The sequence below is a fragment of the Pleurodeles waltl genome, chromosome 3_1, assembly GCF_031143425.1.
Source record: "Pleurodeles waltl isolate 20211129_DDA chromosome 3_1, aPleWal1.hap1.20221129, whole genome shotgun sequence".
In the NCBI taxonomy this organism is placed as follows: Eukaryota; Metazoa; Chordata; class Amphibia; order Caudata; family Salamandridae; genus Pleurodeles; species Pleurodeles waltl.
The window spans coordinates 1344026458-1344049982 of record NC_090440.1 but is presented as its reverse complement, the minus strand read 5'-3'; the positions used below and the strand labels follow the sequence as shown (position 1 = coordinate 1344049982).

The 23525-nt window shown below is 46.3% G+C and overlaps 1 protein-coding gene across 2 annotated transcripts in view; it reads left to right on the top strand.

The window, feature by feature from the left end:
- The window catches only part of TREH (trehalase), a 131637-nt gene that overhangs the window by 9721 nt on the left and 98391 nt on the right, over positions 1-23525 (top strand). For both annotated transcript variants that reach the window (XM_069224786.1, XM_069224787.1), the window contains exon 4: positions 2221-2368. In XM_069224786.1, the coding sequence (XP_069080887.1) occupies positions 2221-2368 (148 nt within the window). The remainder of the gene's footprint in view (positions 1-2220; positions 2369-23525) is intronic.

The window sequence follows — 23525 nt, the reverse complement described above, 5'->3', positions numbered from 1 at the left end:
AGTTCATGCCCAGGCTGTGATATCACCCATGTGGCCTCCTTAGCCTCATAGGTGCTGTAGTGTTATTCGGTTGTATGGCCATGCTGTGTGCTCTTGGCAGGAGAAAACTAATTGAACTCATCATAGGAAAATACCTGTCAGTTGTGTTAACCGACTCACCAAGACCTAGAGCAGGTGTCTCCAGCCAGTGGATGCGAGCTACCGGAAGCTCCTAGACACCTTCACAGTAGCTTCCAACCTTGAGTTAATTTTTAATTAAGCACAGGGTCACATTTTTCTTGTAAAGTTAAGGGAATGCTTTGTTTACTTTACATTATTATCACCAGGCTGCAGCTAGCAGGACCTGACAATGAGCAGTGTTCAGTCATATTTATGGGCCAGGCTAGGGCAGAGAGGCAAATAACTGATACACTGAGGTATTTAACTCTTAAATAATATGTCCTTTTTGACTCAGTATTGGAGTGTGATAAAATTATGTTTTTTAATGCTTTTCAATGCGAGAACATGAAAATGAAAACTTATCTTAATGACTAACCCTTCATTTTAATTTTCTCCCATTTCAGAGTGTCACATTTACAAACAGCAGGCCTTTTGCTCCTTAAGGCCAGTAGACACTGCGCCATGTTTCTAAGTGAAAAATAGTCATTTTTTAAATGGGAGAAATTTAAAGTGAAGAAAACGTTTTCAACGAAACTTTAAGCCTCAATGTCTTTCTCAAATTTTAACTAAGCCAATTATGTCATAATGTTTTACGAAGCATGTTTCGTCACTTAAAATTCCTCCCATTCAAACAAATGTATTTTCTGTTATTAATATGGTACCATGTCTACAGGCCATTGGGAGCAAGATGAATACTCTTTTAATAAACGTGGCACTTGGAAATGGGAGAACATTTAAATGATGATTTTTATGGAATCCATATAAACAAAGCTAACTCTTCAGTTTATTTTTCCTAAGACAGTGCCATATATTTATAAGTGAAAAATACAGCCATTATTTTAAATGCGAGGAATTTAAAGTGCAGAAGACTGTTCCCTATTCTGAACATTTTTGCAGAACATTTTTCTGCACTTTAAATGTCTCCCATTAAAAAAAATGGTTGTATGTTTGTATTATACATGTAACGGTGCCACTTGTAGCAAAAGGTATGTCCTGTGCCACAAGTACATATGACACAGTGACACGGTTAACTGTACACAGATATCCCATTCATACGCACACATGTTCATATATTCCCAAGGACAGTGCTCTCACTGAATCACAAGGCAGCCTTGTCATAGGGCCCCTAGTTAAATTATTATATTCAAACCATAGTATATGGCTCTATGGACAATTGGCTTAAAGTTAGTGAAGCTGTCCGTGGGGGTGTCTGATAACAATGCACAAGTTGTTTAGCCTTCAATAGCTCACAATAATTTTCACTGATTAGAAGTAGCTCTCGCTACAGAAAAGGTTGGAGACCCCTGGCTTAGACCATATGTAGTGGTTAAACTGACTACAGTAGAACCTGGAGCCCTGAGTTGTGTAATGCTGGGGAAATTCCGATATCTGATCTCTCTGTGCCTTAATTTCCCTATGTTTTGGTATCCTGGGACCACCCAGAAACAGACTTAACATCAATATTAGGAGCTATATAAAGCATTGGACACTTACATGTTCTGTGTGTTATATTATTTTACCTTGAAAAATGGGGATTTGTAGCAGACCACCATAGCTCTTGGAAGACACCTTCTTGTGACAGTGAGAACAAACAAAAATACTTCTGGTCAGTGTCATCCCTAAAGATTTTGGGGGCCCCAGGCAAGAAATATTTTGTATCCCTGTTTGTAACAACTTTGCATTTTATTACCAATTTTTGATAATTCAAGCCTTATCTTTCCTAACAATTTAGAATTATATTTTAAAGAATAAGATGTAAAAATATACAGAAGTGAGCTAGAAAAAGTTGACTTTCCCCAGTGGCCCCTTGGAAGGTTGGGGTCCTCAGCTATTTATTGCCAGTGCCTTAAAACGATTCTGTTTCTGATGTAACTATGAGTTAGACTCATATACGTAGTCTCTTTATGAGATTTAAATAAGACGAATGTCCAATTGCAAACATGCTGTCTGAGTTGTGCACGCGGCCTCTTGCAGTAAACCGTCATAGTCCGAACAGCCTGTCGCGTGTGGGACCGGTACTTGCTACTTTCTAGCAGCTTCCTGTTCTCTCTGTTCCCTAAGATGTCATTCTGGAGCAGTTTTCAAAGTTGATGACCTCGGCACCAGGAGGGCAGGTGCCCAAAGAACAGATTTGGCAGTTTGTGAACAAATCCTTTAATCCACCCGGTCAGGAGTTCGAGCCGTGGACCCCACTAGACTGGCACTCCAAGTAAGGATACATTTTCTTGTGATGTGTGTGTGTGTAAAACATGTCCTCCTTTAATCGTATCTTAAAATAGGTACTTCGTTGTTCTTTATGGCCTGACAGCTGCACCTTGCTTGGAATGTATATCCTTGGAGGGTGAGTTCACCCCCTTATCACAGTGTTAGATTATATTTTCATACAAATTACACATTGGGTTGTAGTAGGAACTCCAGAGGCACCCGGCTCTCAAACAGCACATCGGCTGGAATCCACTAGCTTCTATTCCATGCTAAACATGTTTTGACTCCTAGAGCAGTGGTCCCTAACCTGTGATCCGCGGACCTCCGGTGGTCCGAGACGCCTATTCAGGGAGCCAAGACTGTTTAGAAATTGAAATAATATTATTGGATTAATAAAGAATATACAAATTAAGAAGCAAAATTGAAAATAATCAAAAGTTCTGTAAATGTGAAGGAATTTGAAATAGGAGGGTAAAAAATAAGTTGTTATCCTTAGCTTGATCTGTGGCAGCAGGGCAAGTACAGTAAACAAAATATAGTAGAGGCAATGAGTGGCCTCAATTAAGGCGCTGACAAAAAAGGGGCAGGTACATAATATAATATGCTAAAGTCTAGCACATTTCTTGGTCTTTTAGAATTAAATACTGAATTCATAAAATGTGCAAGCTTCTCATTACAATTAAATTTTTATATTTTTCTATATTTGTGAGCTAAATAAAACATTTCAGCATTTGTTTGTTTACGTGTTTCTGTATTTTTGTGTATTATTCGCATAATGACTCATCGGAGGTCTCTGAATCTCAGTAATGATTCAGGGGTATTCATACACGTTTAAAGTTTAAGAACTATTGTTGTAGAGTTCAGTTTGGGAATTTGACCATGTCTATGCCTCTGGATCGAAAAGCCACTGCCATGTGCTACTGTTGCTGGCAGCAAAGAATTAATTTCTGGTAGTAGCCTTGTCTCTGTAAGTTGTTTTCTTAAAGAAACTATGGCCTAGTAGCCCTAGCGGAGGGAGTCAAAGAAACCATTTTGATGTCTACATGTAGCTGTATAGAAATCTACCACCCATAGCCAGAAAAGGTAGTGTACGTAAGCTGTAGACCAGTCAAGCAAGCCGTTGAAGCATGCACCGTAGTTTAATTCCACGTTGCCTTGCTGTATTAAACAGATCCACTGCTCCTAATGGAGTAGAGCATTGCACTGGAGTAAGGGGCATCGGGTGAAGCTGCACTTTCAAAGCAACAGGCAACCTCAACAAAAAGCCTTTTCTTTGTGTCCTGGATTTACTTTTTAGTGGATCCACAGAAGGCACCTTTTAGTTTCTATATAAAAAGTGTTTTTGTAGTTGCCTATATCTTTGGCGCCTATTGATGAATCTTCACGAAACTTTCCCCAAAAAAGTTGCCAGTCACATCAGCTGCTGTCTGGAAAGTTCGGGGTGATCTGTCTGTGGTGGGGCAAAGAAAAAGGGGGGGCTCCCAAAACAATGTTTCCCCATTAATTTTTCAATCAGAAAAATTGAACAGTGATAGCATCCAGTTTCCCATAGGGATTTTAGACATAACTACAGACGAATCGTTGAACGCAATTACACTAAATTTGGCAGAAAGCTAGATCTTGGTCCAGAAAGATCACTTTTTGTGATTTGACGTAAATCTGTTCAGTAGTTTTGAAGTTATTAAAGGAAAAATAAATATAGTTATCTAGGGATGCGGATCCTTCGTGGATTCACCCATTGATTCTTTCTCGCGTTGGACCAGGAAAGGAAAAAAACAATAAAAAACTAACATAAGGGTTCAGGATACAGGTATCCTGGCCCCAAAGGAGAGATGGAGGAGTCCTTGAGGGACCCCTCATAGGCAGAAATTGCCCATTTTTTTTAGGCGACTCAAAAATTCACCATAGCACTCAGGTGTCCTCGTGTAAACTTGAGCAGGGTGCACAGATCCGAAAAAGAATGAAAAAAAAACCCTCACTCACACACCAGAACCCGCTGCCCATGGCCAAAGGTTGTGCTGGGGATGGATGCATGTGGGGGGGCTGGCCGCAGGCCCTGCAACCAAACCCCGCTGCGCGCAGCCAAAGACCATGCACAGCAGTTAAATATTACTTTAAGTTAAAATAAAGCATACAGATTACCTGAAAAAAACAATGGTTTCAGAGACATTACAGTTAGGTTGATGTTTTACCCATATAAAACCATAGAAGTTCAGAGGTTATAGTTATACTTTGGTGTAAATCCATTCCGGAATTTAAGAGAAATGAAAGCAAATCCAAATTTGTGTATTTAGGGATGCGACAACTTCGCGAATACTCCCGATCTTGTGCAGAGATCAGATTGGCTGTCAGCACTTCAGCCAGGAAGTGTTGGCAGCCAATTTGGAACTCAACGTCAGCTGAGTCCCAAAAAAAAGAAAAGAAAAGGGAATATTTACCCTGACCCCCTAGCCTTGGTCCAGGGTTCCCCCTGGGACTCCGCCAGGGAATTTCTTTTTTTAAATTCAGTGAAATTTGCAAATATATGGGTATTTTGCACTGAAAAAAAAAGCAAGCACGGTCTCTAACGCTTGCTATACATTTTGCCCTCAAGTGGGCCTGTTGACATTGCACCCTTTAAAAAAAAAATGGAGGGGGCGCACTTGGCCCTCCCCTCCAGGAGCTAATTGAAGCTCCAGGAGCCACTACCTACCTGGGGCCACAATAACAAAACAAGCATTTACAATGCATTGGGTCTCGCATTTGCTCGAGTGAGAGCTATTAGCATTGTAAACTCCTAACCAGACTTTTCTTGCCACATAAATTGAAAATGAAAAGTAATACAGTTTCACATTAGCAAGCCGATTCAAAGTGCTGCTGCTGCCATGAGTGTGAGCGCAAAGGAGAGACACAAAAGGAAAAAGAAGTTCGCTGGCAGTCAAACGTATCGGCAAAAGCGCAATTAGCCATGTAACAGGGGCAATGTCCAAGGTGGTGACTAAAATGTCCAAAGGAGGAACAAATGTAAAGCATTTACCAACTAAAATAAAGGATTTTTCGAAAGGCAAGCCCATGAACGTATCACCACGTCGGAAAAGCAGCACTTGCACGCTGCTGTACTAGACCTAATAAAGCTGGGGTGCTGTGCGGATTCCCCCACCCTACTGGACCACCACCTTCTCAGGGCTGAAATTCAAATAAGATGTGGGGGGTCTGCGTGGACCCGGTGGCCTGAGGGACCACCATCTCCCTGGGACCAATACATTTATTTTGAATATAAGAGGGGGGGCTACGTGGCCCCCCTCCTTGGCCATATACGGCCCCAGGGACCCCCACCTCCCGAGTGCCAGCCTGTGAAGATCAAAGGAGAGCAGGCCCCCCTCCTGGAGCCATAAATGGCCATGGGGACTGCCACCCCCAGGGCGGGCTCCTGCTACCTCCTGAGGTGCTCACCCACGGGCAGTAGCTGTTTGCTTTTGCTTGGCGGGAGCTGTGACATCTCCCACCAAGCAAAACCAAACACTTCTCTTTCAGAAAGCCGGAGCTCACAAAAAATAGCCCGCTTGCTGAAAGCTGCAATTTCATCCCTTTCCCTGCCCACATGCTTGCAGGCAGGGAAATAGATGAAAGTATTGCTCCTACACACAGGGAAGCTGCATTTACAGCAGTTCCCTGTATGCGGGAGCAGTGCCGACTCCCACAGGAGGCAGGGAGCTGGCTGGGACTTCGGGGGCCTTGAGGCTGCCCTTGCGGTCCCTTTCATCAAAAAGAGAAACAGAAGCACTTGCTTCTGTAAAGTACAATTAATCCAAGTGTGTTTTCTATGCAGTTCCACCCTGTAAAATTTTTGGATGAAGACACGTGGGGAACAATTTGCCTAGATGTAGTGTAGGAGATGCACTATACATTTACCCAACGAGGTAGCACTTACTAATTAGCCGGTAGAAAGTACTCTAGTTGGGTAGCCACTTTTCACAAAATGCTGGCATCTTCTTGCATAAATACGTAGGGCAGGATTCATTCTGGTGCAAAGCTTATTTAACAGATATAAAACCTCAACAGGAAACATTTACAGATAAAAATAAAGCAGAATCTCAAGATGAAGCTTCAATTCTGTAAAGTACTAATCATCCAAATTTCTTACGCATGCTGAAGACAAAGCAAGTGTTTTTTCTCTGCATTTCGACCTTGAAAAGTTATCTGTAAACCTTGATGGAGGTGTTTGCATCCTTGCTTTTTTCTTTTAGCGCAATATCTCATGCAGTGACTGTGACGAGTGGGTTCTTTCTTATCAACTGCTGATGAGTCCAGTTATCGTGTTATTCCTTTCTAAAAATACAAGTATGTGAAAAGGCCTAGAAGCCCCACCCTTTAAGCATTGTCCCAAATGCATTAGTGAGATGCAACTCCCCCCCTATTTTCCATGGAAGAAAGGCGTGCCTACTATGGGGTTGGGTGATTATAGGGTTTGGGGGCAGGGCCTGGCCGCAAGCCAGGCCCTGCTGCCAACCCCCCTCTGCACACGGACGAAGGCCATGCACGGTGCAGGGTTGGGTGGTTACAGTGGGTTGACTGCTGGCCCTACGGCCAACCCTCAACACGTACCTCCAAAAGCCCAGCATGGTGCAGGGTTGGGTGGTTATAGGAGGTTGGCTGCAAGGCCTGGCCATGATGCCTGGCTGCAGGCCAAGACCTGCGGCCAATCCCTGCCAGACACGGCTGAAGGCCATGTGTGGCCAGCCAACCTCTGCTGTGCACAGCCAAAGGTCATGCGCAGCAGTGGTTGGATTAACGTATATGTTTGATAACATCACTGATAATATCAATGTAATATTTACAGTAACAGTTTGGCTGAAAAACTGCATGAAGATGCGTGAGTCATAGATACCTTGGGGCATGAGTTGTAGTACTTGACGTAACTCTAACAGCTAAATTTCTATAGTTTTGTACGTTTAAAATGTGAGCCTAACTATAATGTCCCTGTAACCTTTGGGTTTTGTAAGTGAATACATACATATATATATATATGTACATATATACATATTGTTAGAAATGGGGTCTCTAGTTGCCAGTCAGCTTGCACCCTGTCAAAGTAGGGACCCTCACTCTAGTCAGGGTAAGGGAGATACACAGCTCAGATAACTCCCTCTTCCCCCCTTCGTAGCTTGGCACAAGCTTTCAGGCTTATCTCAGGGACAATGTGTAAAGTATTTGTACCAACACACCAAGTAACATTGTGAAAACATCACAAGAGGACTCCACGCCAGTTTAGAATAACAGCCAATATTAAAGAGTCTTAATCCATTGAAATCAATGGAAGCGCGGTTTAAGCGCAAAATACCAGGTATGCGTCAAAAATAAATTTGCATGGGTGAGCTTGAGTTGGAAAAGCAAGCGATGCATTGATGCTTTCCTCCCAGGGAAGGGATGCATCGAATTCCAGATAAGCAGCTTCAGGTCTCTGCGGTGATGGTGAAGATTTTGGCTCCCAGGGACGATGCGTGGACAGTCCGGACGCACAGCAGCAATTAATCCGTGCTGAGCCGGCAATGTGCCAATTTCACCGATGCTGTGTTGATTTTCCAGTTGCGGAGCAGGTGCTGTGTCTATTTTTCTGCATGCTGGCCTCCCGTGGGTTTGGTCTTGCTTCAAAGGGCACCAGGAATACTTTGGGCAAGTACTGCAATTCGCATTGGTGCCTGGTAGACTCGCTCCATCTTTCATCTTATGTACAATGCACATACATGGGATCCAAAATGGATTTCTGGCTGTATCAGTCAAACAGAGTTATTATTTCCATACTCATCCTACTACCAAATTTAATGTAAACATAGATGTGACATCCAGGTCCAACACAGATGGCTCGAAGGACCCGGTTGCAGAGGACTGACAGACAGATTTAACCAGGAAAGGCCCATAGGCAAATCTCCTTTTGCAAGCAATAGGTAAAACGCCCTGCCCTGCTGTTATGATCAGTCCATTCCACCAATTTCAGTCCACTAGATCCTGGTGAAGTGACAGTAGTCATGCTCAATTAAGGAAGGTGGATGTGTTGTGCCCGCAAAAGACCACAGAGCCAAGCTCTGGGTCACAATATATAAGCAGGCTCTCAGCATGACTGTTGTGTCCCTTGACTGACAAATTAAGAAGACCGATGGTGGGAACTCAAGGCAGGGGTGTGTGATCTTCCAAGTGATGCGTGAGATTTTTTTCCAACCCAACATCATGTGAGTATTTTTGTTGCTTTGCCATCTTGGTGTCCCACATTTACAATGGGTTGGGAACCCAGCTGCTGTATGGGACCTGTGCATTAAAAATGTTGATGCTAGAAACAGTAGAGAAGACCATACCTCTTACTATACTGGAACAGGTTACCTGTGGCATCCCGCAAGGATCAGTTCTTTCAGCTGTTCTTTTATAACCTGTATGTTGAACTACTCAGCATACTTCTGTAAAAAAATCTCTAACATCAAGCTACATCAATATGCAGACAATACTCAAATCTGTCTAAAAATCCCCTCATGTAACGTTCTCAAATTCCTCAAGACGATCTTGATTCACTCTTCAAATGGGCATCTACAAACTCTTTGAAACTGAGCCCTCAAAAATGGAACTGATACTTCTATCTCGCAAAGCCAGCAATAAAGTTGAACTGTCACTAATAACCTTGCTAACGAATTGTGGATGCTCGTCGTCACCAGCGGCATCTGTTAGGTCCTTTTTATTCTTTATGGACGGCAGTCTCGCTCTAAAACATCACATCTGCAAGGCAGCTCATACAGCAAATTTTCATCTACGCCAACTAAAAAGAATAAACTTCCTTCTCTCCATCAAACAGTTTAAGACTGCAGCGCAAGCATCAGATATATCCAGGATTGATGGGGAAAAAAACATACTCACAGGCCTCATGGCCTCTTCTACTTAAAGCGATCGTGCACTCACGCAGCTCGTCTGATCTGGGACAAAAGTACTTTTGTTTGCATCACTCCCATACTTAAAGACCTACATGAGTTTCCCTTGGAGGCTTGAGTCAAATTTAAAATTGAGTACATCACCTTCAAACCGATTCACATTGGCAGACCTAGCTCTTTCACCAAATCGCTAAAAATCTACTGTGGCTCTCGACTTCCGCAGCAAAGAATCCCTCTTGTTTGAACCCCTGAAATTCAGAACATCTATGCTCAAAGACAATCTTTTTTGTGGTGTCGCACCCACTAATGAAATAAAGTGCAAAAAGGGTTTTATATAGCGCACTAAACCGGAAATGTGAAAGCACTGGGCCAAAATGATCTCAATCCAATCTGAAACAGAGCAGAAAGCAAAATGGAATCTATGAAGAGAAGAGCCGTGTTTTCAGATGCTTTTTAAATGCCTTAAAGGAATCAACTTTTGAGATGTGAGATGGCAAGGTGTTTCAGAGTTTGGCAGCAGCAACCGATCTGTCTTTCCAGTATCTTGGAATCCTCACTTTCTTACTGACAGATGATCTAAGAGGTCTGGAAGGAATATACCAGGAAAAAGACAGTGCAGTTTACTGGGGCTTTTGAGGTGCAAGGCAAGAAAAACCATAGCAGAGAACTGTGAAAAAAATCTACTTTAGGACTATGAGCCAATGGAGGGAACGAATCCAGTCTGTGACTGAGAGGTGTTTGGGGATGTTAAGAATGAAGCGGGCACCCGCATTCTGAGCAACTTGAAGTTTGTTCAGAGCTATTAATGTTAAGATACAGGCCCTCATTCCGACCCTGGCGGTTTCAAACCGCCAGGGTGGAGGACCGCGGGAGCACCGCCGACAGGCCGGCGGTGCTCCAATGGGCATTCCGACCGCAGCGGTAAAGCCGCGGTCGGACCGGCAACACTGGCGGTCTCCCGCCAGTGTACCGCCGCCCATAGGAATCCTCCAAGGCGGCGCAGCTAGCTGCGCCGCCGAGGGGATTCCGACCCCCCCTACCGCCATCCAGTTCCCGGCGGTTCTCCCGCCGGGAATCGGATGGCGGTAGGGGGGGTCGCGGGGCCCCTGGGGGCCCCTGCAGTGCCCATGCCACTGGCATGGGCACTGCAGGGGCCCCCGTAAGAGGGCCCCTAAATGTATTTCACTGTCTGCTTCGCAGACAGTGAAATACGCGACGGGTGCAACTGCACCCGTCGCACAACTTGCACTCCGCCGGCTCGATTCCGAGCCGGCTTCATCGTGGAAGCCTCTTTCCCGCTGGGCTGGCGGGCGGCCTGAAGGCGGCCGCCCGCCAGCCCAGCGGGAAAGTCAGAATCACCGCCGCGGTCTTTCGACCGCGGAACGGTATTCTGGCGGCCCCCGACAGGCCGGCGGCGACCGCCGCCGGCCAATGTCGGAATGAGGGCCACAACAGTGTGTTACAATAGTCCAAACGCAAGGTGACAAGAGCCATGATAACTGATTGACTTAGTTCCAAGGGAATGAAAGGACATATTTTTCCTAATGATAAGGAAACATGTGCTGATAGTACCACTTAGCTGTGTGTCAAAGCTCAGAATGTTATCAAAATGTGACACCCAGGTTTTAGCTGACTTGACTGGAGTGGGTAGAGGCCTGCATGCTTCTGGCCAACAGATGTTGGATCGGATGAAATTCTGAGTTTCTAACAATAAGACCTCAGTTTTGTCATCATTAAGTTTCAAAACGTTTTCTCTCATCAAGCTACTAATGCTAGACATGCACTGGTTGAACATCTCTGCCACAAAGGCCAAGTTGTCAGAGATAGACACAATGATTTGTGTGTCATCTACATAGGATAAAACTTGGAACCCAGAGGAGCACACTAGTTCAGCCAATGGGACCACATACACATTAAAAAGAATTGGGCTCAGGGATGAGCCGTGGGGCACCCCACATGAGAGGCTGAAAACCTATGCCTTAAAACCACCACAGCTGATAATTAGTGCTATGTTAGATAGAAAAAGAGTGTGGAAGATTAAGGGCAGTACCACTGACCCCAGCTTGCTATAGTCATTGGACCATGCGCAAGGGAGAGACGGTATCAAATGATGCGGCCAGGTCAAGCATTACCAGGATAGCTGCCTGCCATGATCAACCCGGCGACGAATACTATCTGCAGCCACAATAAGGGCAGTGTCCGTACTGTTGTCACGCCTAAACCCATTTTGAGATGTATCAAGGATAAAATTGGTATCAATAAATTTGACCAGTTCCTGATTGATTCATTTCTCTAGCATGTTGACGGGGACAAGCAACAGAGATATGGGCGGAGATTTTTCAGGTCATCAGGGACTGCAAGTATTGGCGTGACAATTGCTTCTTCCATAAAGTAGGAAAGATTCCTGATTGTAGTGTGGAACTGAGCTCATTTTGAAGAAAATCAGAAATATAATCTGTAACATTTTGGGCGAGGAGGAGTCAGAACGGGATCCAGATTTTATGCTGAGCAGCAAGTCATAAATTTGCTAACGAAAGATGGGGGGAAATCAGAAAACTGAGAAGAGTAAGAGGAGGTAATTAGGTGTTCAGGAACAAGGTCGACTACCATAAGCAAGTTGAATTCAGAACGGATGCTGAGAATTTCATCCCAGAAATAGAGTGCTACTCTATCACAGAACTCTTGAGACAAGTTAAGAGCGCATTCAGTAGGAGGATCAGACAATTCCTTCATTATTTTAAAAAGATGTTTGGAAGAGTTGTTTGCGGACCTCATATTCTTAGTGAAGAAGGACACTTTAGCCAAGCCAGTGGTTTGTTCATAGCAGTGTAGCAGGGCCTTATGCTTCTCTTTTTCCGCAGGGGCTAGACTAGCCTGCCATTTCCACTCTTTTCTGTGGCATTCCTGTCTTAAGCTATTGAGCTATGTGGAAAACCAGGGTTCTGAGGGTTTGCTTCTGGTAAAGATTTTGACTTTTAGAGGTGCCACAGTATCAAAGGCTGCATTGATCCAGTCTTGAAAGCCCTCTGCAGTATGAGCACAGGAACAATCAGATCTAGCTTTAGAGATGTTAAGTGCCTTTTCCAGGCCTTCTGAGGTGATCTTACTTAGGTTTCTGCAGGCTTACTTAGGTTTCTGCAGGTAGTGTATTTAGCCGAAGCAGGACCCACATCAGCAGTAGGATGCGAGAAATGGACTTTAAATACGATCGCCTGATGGTCCATCCAAATGATGGGAAAACATTATTAGTGGGCAAATCAAGATAATTGATAAATATACCATCCATGGTATGACCCGCTGAGTGGGTAGGAGATTTAGCCAGCTGGGACAAACCAAAATTAGAGATAAGATCAAGTAGGGAGGCTGAGTCTTTACAAGAGGGATCACCAAAATTAAAATCTACAATGATAGTAAAGTTAGTGTGCAGAAGGAAATGTTCCAGAATCTGGCACCAAGCCTCTGGAATATTCACTCGGGAGTCATGAGGACGGTACACCAGAAGACGAGAGATGGGTTAATGGCAGAGGGTTTGAGCCTAAAAAAGGCTACTTCAGAGGAATCTTCTGCACTCTTAGCCACTAAGTCCAACATGCAGTTAAATGCCTCATGCGCTATAATAGTTAGCCTGCCACCCCTAAGCCCAAGTCGCAGAGTCTGGAAATAACATAACCTGAAGGCACCACTTCCATCAGAAAGGAACCCGAGTCATCTCTGGCCCAGATTTCACTGATGAACAGTCAAGACACAAAGATAGAATCAAATCATGAATTTCGGTTTCATGTTTAATAAGTGAGCAGGCGTTAATTAATGCACCACAGATCTTTTTACACCCTTCCCTGCAACTTTATATTCTTGTTCTCCCCTTTGGCTCGGTAGGGGTGCTATGTGAGCCCTCTGTGGGTTAAAATTGAAATTGCAGATTAATCTTAGTCGTATAAATCCCTTTAATACCTGTAAAATGAAGATTCATGAGTTGAGCTTAGGAGTGGCATCTTACCCTTGTGATGGTGCATTGTGGCTCAAAACTGGCAGCTTCCCTGTTGCCTGGTATCATCCGGGCATAGATAGATTGCCTTTGGTGGGCCTTTGGTGAACCTGTGACACGCCTGTTGGGTGCAGACATGCTAGCTTGCCACATTTAAGGCCCAACCTAAAAGGGGGCATGGCTACAGACCGAAGATAGCTGCAGTTAAAGTGAAGGGAAAACAAATAATAGAGTCCTGCAACTCCTATCTACAATGGAGGCATCCCTTCACTGTGGAGGCAAAACAAGATAAACTGAAAGAATAGTGAGAAGAGAAAACATAAAATCAGTTAAAAATGCACTAAAAGTGCCTGCAGTGGTACCACAAGTAGGGCACTGCTAGAAGGATCCAGGCAGCTCCTTAATTCGGTGCATGCACCACACAAGGAACATATATGGGGGTTAAGCACCACCTTGCAAGTCGCAAATGCGGATGAAAAGAGGGAGACCAGACCCAACAGGATTTCTCCTGCATCAGGTACGTGAGACCAAATGGCAGCACAGATGCACCGGAATGCCAGATTTAAGGCCCAGCATTAAAGAGGTCATGCCGATAGCACCAGTTAAAGTGGGGAGGATACAAATAATTAAATAATAATCATCTGGAACTATCTTCCCATCCAATTAAGAATGGTGCATGAATTCCTCTCTGTTAGACATGCTTGTTGTCAAAATATTCAGGTTGTGATTTACAAACCGCACTATGTAGTACGTTTTGTAGTACTGTATCACGTGCTACAAATTGCAATTCACAAACTACACCTCTGCATTACTTCTACGTTTGTGTGTTGAGCTCTCTACTTTGACTGAGGAGACTCTGCGCACGTTAAGTATTGGATCTACCAGTTAATTTAGGAGGGACACAGGGAAATGGCTTTAAGAAGGGGCACAAAAGCTATAAAAGGTGGCTGGATTCGGGAGGAGTAAGAGGGCTTTTTGGATGGGTGAGGTAGGATTTATTGAGGGACGTCACCCACCCACACAAGGGTAAGCCAGTTGCAAAACTCAGGGAGTGGATACATGTTAGTAACACTTGTAGTAAATTTACTGTCTGAGTTTGTCAATCAGGCCATCAGTCATTAACTGATGTTATTATCTACCTGTCTGTCCTTCCAGTTACACCTTACCTGTCAGCTAACTGGGTTCTTCCCAACTGTTTTGTGTGATATTTTCTATACGCATATTTATTCCCCAGTATGCAGATGTATTATACTGTACAGTGCTCTAATACCACTTGACGAAGCAGCACTAAGAAAAACAGTGTGAAAAATAAATATATAATTTTGCGTGCCTTCAAATACTGTACTTGCCCCTTTCCGCCAGTCACCAATGGCCCCACACAAATTCCTGTTTTTTAGCTAAGTGACTCTTCAGCATCCACACCCTTTTTGAGCTGGAAAACGAGAGATTTTGCTTTGTATTGTTCATTAATTTGCTGATTGTATTTTGATGTGGTTTGGGTATTTTCAGTGTTTTATGATAACTTAATTTTCAGTCTGTGGCATTCCGTATGTGCAAAGACCTCAGCTGCATCGCATAAAATATGTAACAACGTTAAAAAAAAGTTTTTGCTTTCTTCACTCGATATGTCTCTCTCTGTTATCTGAGTCCTACATGGTGTTTGTGTCAGGTCATCCATACAATGCATGTGCCGCTAGCCTACTGAGTCTTGTAGCTTCCTGCTCATTCTTTTAGTTGAGAGCTATGTGGGTGCAGATAGATGTGGGCATTATTGACAGCGTGATATCAACAGGACCATGTTGGGCAAAGCAGTTTCAGACCTGTATTAATTGTGCCCCCTCAGCTCCTGGGCACTCATCGACCCATACAGTGTTACTTCCCCATGTCTGTTAACTACAAGTGTCTTCCTCAGTTAAAATCATTCTGCTGCTTGGTTGATGACTTGGCAATAGAGTAATCAATTTTTACCACTCAGTGGATAATTACAGGACCACTAATGGCTCCATGGCTTTGGTTTCAGCCAGACATGCACGGTTCACCTTGGGGTTTCGAAAGTTTCAGATCCAGGCTTATTATCTTGGATGGACTCTTTCCCTCCTTGCTCCCCCAGTGGAGTGGAAATAGTCTCCAATATACTTGCCACCCCGAGTTAGACCTGAGAACGCCCTGAAACCTCAAAAAAAGGAAACGAAAAGTTCCCTGAAAAATGAGTGATAAATCTTTACATATCTAAACCATGTACTTATGCCCCTCGCATGAAGGTACTCACTTCTCTTTCGTTTTTTTGGAAGATTTTATTAAAAATAAAATCACAGTCAGTATGGAGGAAAGCCCATACCACCTCTCAGTAGTTAGCTAGCCTCGGGCAGCCCCGTAGATTATGAACAAAGGTTCCCCGTTCGTTGCCTTGCCTGGCACAGAGATCCGAGGCTTTTTTCCCCCTATCATAAGCAACCTGTGTTTTTGTATATTTGGATCAATTGGACACCGGCTTGGATCTCAGTCTCTCTGGGTGCTCTGAGGGCGTCTTCCCGCTCCCCTTTCTCAATGTCTCTCAGATCACGGTCCCAGTCCTTCTTTAGTTTTTCCAGGACGTTCAGGGAGTTGATGGTTGTTTTGCTATAGGTCAGCAGGATGGCTTTGTTGTTGAGGACTTATGAGAGTAGGTGAGCCTCCAGTGGGAACACACCCACAACCTCCTCTCCCAGCTCCATGTGGGGAGACAGGTAATGTCGTATCTGGAGGGTGGTGAGGACCTGTCTCTACAATCTGATACCCCCCTCAAAGGGCTCTCAACTGTATCATCCACCTATCTTGCATAGGTGCCCCAGGCTGTTTATACCTACTCTGTCTCATCCCTGAGACCCCTGTGTTTCTCCCATCTCAGTCAGTTTAAATGTATTGTCCCACTCCACGTATCTGGTGGCCTCTTGCCAGGCTCCTATTTCTGACTCAGTGTAGGCAGGCAAGTCTCTTCCCCTTCGTGGATCAATACAGGGCCGCTGGGTATCCCTTCTTCTTCTCTCCTGTAGCCACATGATCTGCTCTCAGGGATGGTTCTTTCCGTGGTGTTCTCTAGCTGCGAGGGTCAGTAATATTTTCGACTGCCCAACAGTGCAATGCTGTCATCATATACTCCCCTCTTAAGTGTTGATAGTGCTATTCATGCCCCCACACCATCCAATAACAGCCGTCTACTTTCCCCCTCGAGTTTCTGGAAGAAGTCCCCCGGATCCTTTTCGGAGTATTTTAGAACGCGTAAAGGAGTTAGGGCAGGGTGAGCCAGGCCGAGCAGAGACAGGGGCAGGGGTTTCCAGTGCCTAACCTCATTTGTGGAGCTCTCCAGAATGAGGTAGAGCATAGGTTTTTGGATAGCAAGGCTCCCTCGTCATCCATTATGTATACACAATACTCAGGCTCCTTTCTTAAACCACCACTCTGTGCGTCACATGCACTTCTTGGACGGACTGCCTTGTAATTAACTGACTCCCAGGATTAAGTCTGGACATTTGCTGCCAAACTAGCAGTTGTCACTTTGAAGGCACTAACGAGATGCGGTTGGGTTGGTGTGATGCCAGCATCCTGGGTCGGAGGCAGATTCCTCCCAGTTTCAAAAGTCACAAAAAACCCAACCCATGTTTACATGGGTGTGTAGAAGGGAGGTGGTGTGCAGAGTTCACCTATAATAATCCACTTTGATTTACTATCACTATTAAACCATTACTGTCGCTGATGATGGAGCGAGGGCAGGACATGGGGGCCCAATCGTTGGCCCAATTGTAAGGAGATACCTTTTGTGCCGTGGCCTAGCTGTGTTGCATCATTGCGGGGCCCCAAGCTGGTGGACTGAGTGCGGGGCCCTGGGTAGCTTCCCACGCTGCCCATGCCTAACACTGGCACTGCTGCCAATCATAGATAGAATCACATAGCATAGTAGGATCACTGTGTATATTTATCCTTGTTGAACAACATTTAGTTAACGTTTCAATTTAAACAGGTTTGTCGACGTTTCCACCCTCTATTCTTGTTTTGTACAGTGTTTTCAGACTATGTTTAGGATGCACTCTGAAAAATAAAAATAGAATAATTACATTTCAGAATGGTGTACAGAAAAAAATCTTGCAAAATCTAACCTCCCTACCAGCAGAGGGTGTGCCACTATTACCTAAAAAGAAACAACATATATTAAAACTGGGCTGGAAAGGGGGAAAAATATAAAGTATCCAAAATGACCCAAATTTAAAAGAAAGGTCTGTTTTGTAAAAAAAAATCTAAATCTGAAGAGAGGCAGAAATGCTGTTAAGTGGTGGAGTTTGATAATAATCCAGCTCTGATCTCAGGATGGAATGGAATATAGGGGGTCATTACAACATTGGCGGTAAAAGCCGCTTACTGCCGTGCAGAAGACCGCCAATACACCGCTGCGGCCGTGGAATTCCACCACAGCTATTATGACCCACATCTCGGAATCCGCCGAAATTCAGACACCCACACAAGTACACCGCAACAAAGGTCAGTGATAAACTGGCAAAAACAAAACCTCCACCGTCACACCAACAGAAACACGCCCATGCTATTACGACCCACGAATCCACGCAGCGGTCTTTCAACCGCGGTATTCCATTGGCCGTACACACCGCCGCGCTCAAAATACACACACATCTCCAAAACATCGCCACATTGGACAATTCAAAATACATACACCTCATACAAATACAAACACCACTCCCAAACACCCAACACAATATGAAACACACACCCACATCACCCACAAACCCCTACGACCAAAAATTATAGACGAAGGCGAGAGAGAGAGCACAGCATCGACAACCCCACCACACAGAGGCACACAACACCATCACCCACACAACATCCATGCACAAAACACCACACACCACTACACATCACCACATACACCACCCCACACATCACCTACACCACCCCATGGCACGGCAAAGACACCCCAAGTTTTCGGAGGAGGAGCTCAGGGTCATGGTGGAGGAAATCGTACGGGTGTTGCCACAGCTATTTGGATCACAGGTGCACCACACCTCCATTGCATGGAAGATGGAGCTATGGCGAAGAATAGTCGACAGGGTCAACGCAGTGGGACAGCACCCAAGAAATCGGGAGGACATCAGGAAGAGGTGGAACGGCCTACGGGGGAAGGTGCGTTCCGTGGTCTCCAGGCACAACATCGCGGTTCAGCGGACTGGCGGCGGACCCCCACCTCCTCCCCCACAACTAACAACATAGGAGGAGCAGGTCTTGACCATTATGCATCCAGAGGGCCTCGGAGGAGTCGGTGGAGGAATGGACACTGGTAAGTCAAATCTTAACTATCATATCCCCACCCTACCTGCATGCTATCACACACCCCCACCCTCACCCCCTCCTCTATCGCTCCAACTCCTCACTAATGTACTAATAACACAAACCACCCATCCCAACACCAAGCCCTGCATGACACAACAAAGCATGGACACCCATCACTAAAGCATGTCCACTCCACATACCCATAACACCCCCTAACCATCATCACACAAGCCCCCACACAGGAATGCTAGCCCTGGGGTACACGGTCACCCACCCATTGCACACCTTGACACACACAGATGCAATAATCATGCTTTTACACCCCTGCAGGACCACTACCTAACGTCACCAGACAGGAGGGTCCAGACAGCTCTACCCCACCCACAGAAGAGGCCCACAGTGATGACAGCAGCTCTGGCCAACTGGATCCAGATGACCAGCCCGGACCATCGTGGGCCTCGGGACAGTCGGTTCCCCTCGCACAGGCACAGCCCAAAACTGACCTTCCACCCTCTGGAAACACCAGTACAGCACCCACCCAGTGGGCCCATACCTCCGTCCCCAGGACACGTCAATCAGCTGTGTGTCCACCACTACAGGGAACCCAGGATAACCCACCACCCCAACAACAACAGGGACCTGGGGGCAGTGGTAGTGGGCACACAGTCCAGGGGACGGAGGCCCAGGAACACAGGGGAACTGGGAGGGCTGCTGTGCGACAGGGGGCGGACAGGCCAAGGGAACCCACTCTCCAAGAGGCCCTCTCATCCATCATGGGAGCATACCACCACTCCCAGGAGACGATGGCTACGGTCCTGGCCAAGTTTTAGGAGACCCAGCGCCTGCAGGAGGAACAGTATTTGGGCTTCAGGGAGGAACTCAGAACCATCAGCTCCGCCCTGGGCACCATCGTAGGGGTGCTGAAGGACATACAGAACACCATGAGGGACACCGTGGCACTACAAGGGGCGCCTGACACTAGCCTGGATGATGAACTGCCCACCACCTCCGCCGGTGCTAGTGGACAGGACGCCCTGCCACAGGACCACCACACCATCACCCCACCCCCTGCAGATGGAGAACCACCCCGCAAGCGGTCCCTGAGATACAGGAACAGGACAGAGCACGATGGCAAGACCCCCACCAAGAAATTAGACCACCCTGATTGTCATCCCACTGTCTCACTTTGTAACCCTGTCCATATTGGAACTGCCCCAGCTCCACTTCCTATGCCCATATGGGCAATGAACCTGTAAGACTAATAGACTGGACTCTGCCATGGACATTCCTCCACCATCACCCATCACCATTTTACCACCCAATAATTAGCACTTCAATAAACACCCTTGAAGCACAAAACAATCTGGAGTCAGTCTGTGATTTTGAAAATGTGTATTAGCTATGACAATGACAAAATCAGTTTGAAAATGTAATGTCAACATACCTATGTCACACATCACAAGTCCATGAAGGATGCAAGCAGATGACACATGTTGGTAACCACACCTGTGAAACCGTAATGGAAATGTACAACTCAGTTACCAAATACTGCTTGAAATTGACAGACAGGATAGAGGTAAAAGTGTGAAAGTAAATGTATTTGTAAAGAAAGTGTTCTCACCTGTGTGTCACTGGAAATATTGCTGTATGACTGAGTCCCTGTTGTCAATGTCTTCGTCCCCTGCTTCCTCCTCATCACTGTCCACAGGCTCCACAGCTGCCACAACACCGTCATCTGGACCATCCTCCTGCAGAAAAGGCTCCTGGCGTCCGAAAAACAAGATTGGGAAGCATAGAGCAGGCGATGATGATCTGGCACACCTTCCTTGGTGAGTAGAATAGGGAACTGTAGGAAGTTGGCTCTGTATGTGCTATTTCAAAGTAAGGAATAGCATGCACAGAGTCCAAGGGTTCCCCTTAGAGGTAAAATAGTGGTAAAAATAGATAATACTAATGCTCTATTTTGTGGTAGTGTGGTCGAGCAGTAGGCTTATCCAAGGAGTAGTGTTAAGCATTTGTTGTACATACACATAGACAATAAATGAGGTACACACACTCAGAGACAAATCCAGCCAATAGGTTTTGTTATAGAAAAATATCTTTTCTTAGTTTATTTTAAGAACCACAGGTTCAAATTTAACATGTAATATCTTGTTTGAAAGGTATTGCAGGTAAGTACATTAGGAACTTTGAATCATTTCAATTGCATGTATACTTTTCAAGTTATTCACAAATAGCTATTTCAAAAGTGGACACAGTGCAATTTTCACAGTTCCTGGGGGAGGTAAGTTTTTGTTAGTTTTACCAGGTAAGTAAGACACTTACAGGGTTCAGTTCTTGGTCCAAGGTAGCCCACCGTTGGGGGTTCAGAGCAACCCCAAAGTCACCACACCAGCAGCTCAGGGCCGGTCAGGTGCAGAGTTCAAAGTGGTGCCCAAAACGCATAGGCTTCAATGGAGAGAAGGGGGTGCCCCGGTTCCAGTCTGCCAGCAGGTAAGTACCCGCGTCTTCGGAGGGCAGACCAGGGGGGTTTTGTAGGGCACCGGGGGGGACACAAGCCCACACAGAGATTTCACCCTCAGCGGCGCGGGGGCGGCCGGGTGCAGTGTTAGAACAAGCGTCGGGTTCGCAGTGTAAGTCAATGAGAGATCAAGGGATCTCTTTAGCGCTGCAGGCAGGCAAGGGGGGGCTTCCTCGGGGAAACCTCCACTTGGGCAAGGGAGAGGGACTCCTGGGGGTCACTTCTGCAGTGAAAGTCCGGTCCTTCAGGTCCTGGGGGCTGCGGGTGCAGGGTCTTTTCCAGGCGTCGGGACTTAGGTTTCAGAGAGTAGCGGTCAGGGGAAGCCTCGGGATTCCCTCTGCAGGCGGCGCTGTGGGGGTTCAGGGGGGACAGGTTTTGGTACTCACAGTCGTAGAGTAGTCCGGGGGTCCTCCCTGAGGTGTTGGTTCTCCACCAGCCGAGTCGGGGTCGCCGGGTGCAGTGTTGCAAGTCTCACGCTTCTTGCGGGGAGTTGCAGGGTTCTTTAAAGCTGCTTCTTGAAACAAAGTTGCAGTCATTTTGGAGCAGGTCCGCTGTCCTCGGGAGTTTCTTGTCGTCGTCGAAGCAGGGCAGTCCTCAGAGGATTCAGAGGTCGCTGGTCCCTTTGGAAGGCGTCGCTGGAGCAGAGTTCTTTGGAAGGCAGGAGACAGGCCGGTGAGTTTCTGGAGCCAAGGCAGTTGTGGTCTTCTGGTCTTCCTCTGCAGGGGTTTTCAGCTAGGCAGTCCTTCTTCTTGTTGTTGCAGGAATCTAATTTTCTAGGGTTCAGGGTAGCCCTTAAATACTAAATTTAAGGGTGTGTTTAGGTCTGGGGGGTTAGTAGCCAATGGCTACTAGCCCTGAGGGTGGGTACACCCTCTTTGTGCCTCCTCCCAAGGGGAGGGGGTCACAATCCTAACCCTATTGGGGGAATCCTCCATCTGCAAGATGGAGGATTTCTAAAAGTTAGAGTCACCTCAGCTCAGGACACCTTAGGGGCTGTCCTGACTGGCCAGTGACTCCTCCTTGTTGCTTTCTTTGTTCCCTCCAGCCTTGCCGCCAAAAGTGGGGGCCGTGGCCAGAGGGGGCGGGCAACTCCACTAAGCTGGAGTGCCCTGCTGGGCTGTGACAAAGGGGTGAGCCTTTGAGGCTCACCGCGAGGTGTTACAGCTCCTGCCTGGGGGAGGTGTTAGCATCTTCACCCAGTGCAGGCTTTGTTACTGGCCTCAGAGTGACAAAGGCACTCTCCCCATGGGGCCAGCAATATGTCTCTAGTGTGGCAGGCTGCTGGAACTAGTCAGCCTACACAGACAGTCGGTTAAGTTTCAGGGGGCACCTCTAAGGTGCCCTCTGGGGTGTATTTTGCAATAAAATGTACACTGGCATCAGTGTGCATTTATTGTGCTGAGAAGTTTGATACCAAACTTCCCAGTTTTCAGTGTAGCCATTATGGTGCTGTGGAGTTCGTGTTTGACAAACTCCCAGACCATATACTCTTATGGCTACCCTGCACTTACAATGTCTAAGGTTTTGTTTAGACACTGTAGGGGTACCATGCTCATGCACTGGTACCCTCACCTATGGTATAGTGCACCCTGCCTTAGGGCTGTAAGGCCTGCTAGAGGGGTGACTGACCTATACTTGCATAGGCAGTGAGAGGCTGGCATGGCACCCTGAGGGGAGTGCCATGTCGACTTACTCGTTTTGTTCTCACTAGCACACACAAGCTGGCAAGCAGTGTGTCTGTGCTGAGTGAGAGGTCTCCAGGGTGGCATAAGACATGCTGCAGCCCTTAGAGACCTTCCTTGGCATCAGGGCCCTTGGTACTAGAAGTACCAGTTACACGGGACTTATCTGGATGCCAGGGTCTGCCAATTGTGGATACAAAAGTACAGGTTAGGGAAAGAACACTGGTGCTGGGGCCTGGTTAGCAGGCCTCAGCACACTTTCAATTGTAAACATAGCATCAGCAAAGGCAAAAAGTCAGGGGGCAACCATGCCAAGGAGGCATTTCCTTCCAGGAACCACCTGTCATATGGAGACACCTGAACCTGGCCTTTAGGAGGCCGAAGGTGCGTTCAATCACCCTCCTAGTCCGCCCATGGGCCTCATTGTAGCGTTCCTCTGCCCTGGTCCTGGGATTCCTCACTGAGGTCAATAGCCATGACAGGTTGGGGTAACCAGAGTCCCCTAATAGCCACACCCGGTGCCTCTGGAGTTGACCCATCACATAAGGGATGCTGCTATTCCACAGGATGTAGGCGTCATGCACTGAGCCAGGGAACATAGCATTTACCAGCGAGATGTACTGGTCTGCCAAACATACCATCTGTACATTCATGGAATGATAACTCTTCCGGTTCCTGTACACCTGTTCACTCCTGTGGGGGAGGGACCAGAGCTACATGGGTCCCATCAATGGCACCTATGATGTTAGGGATATGTCCCAGGGCAT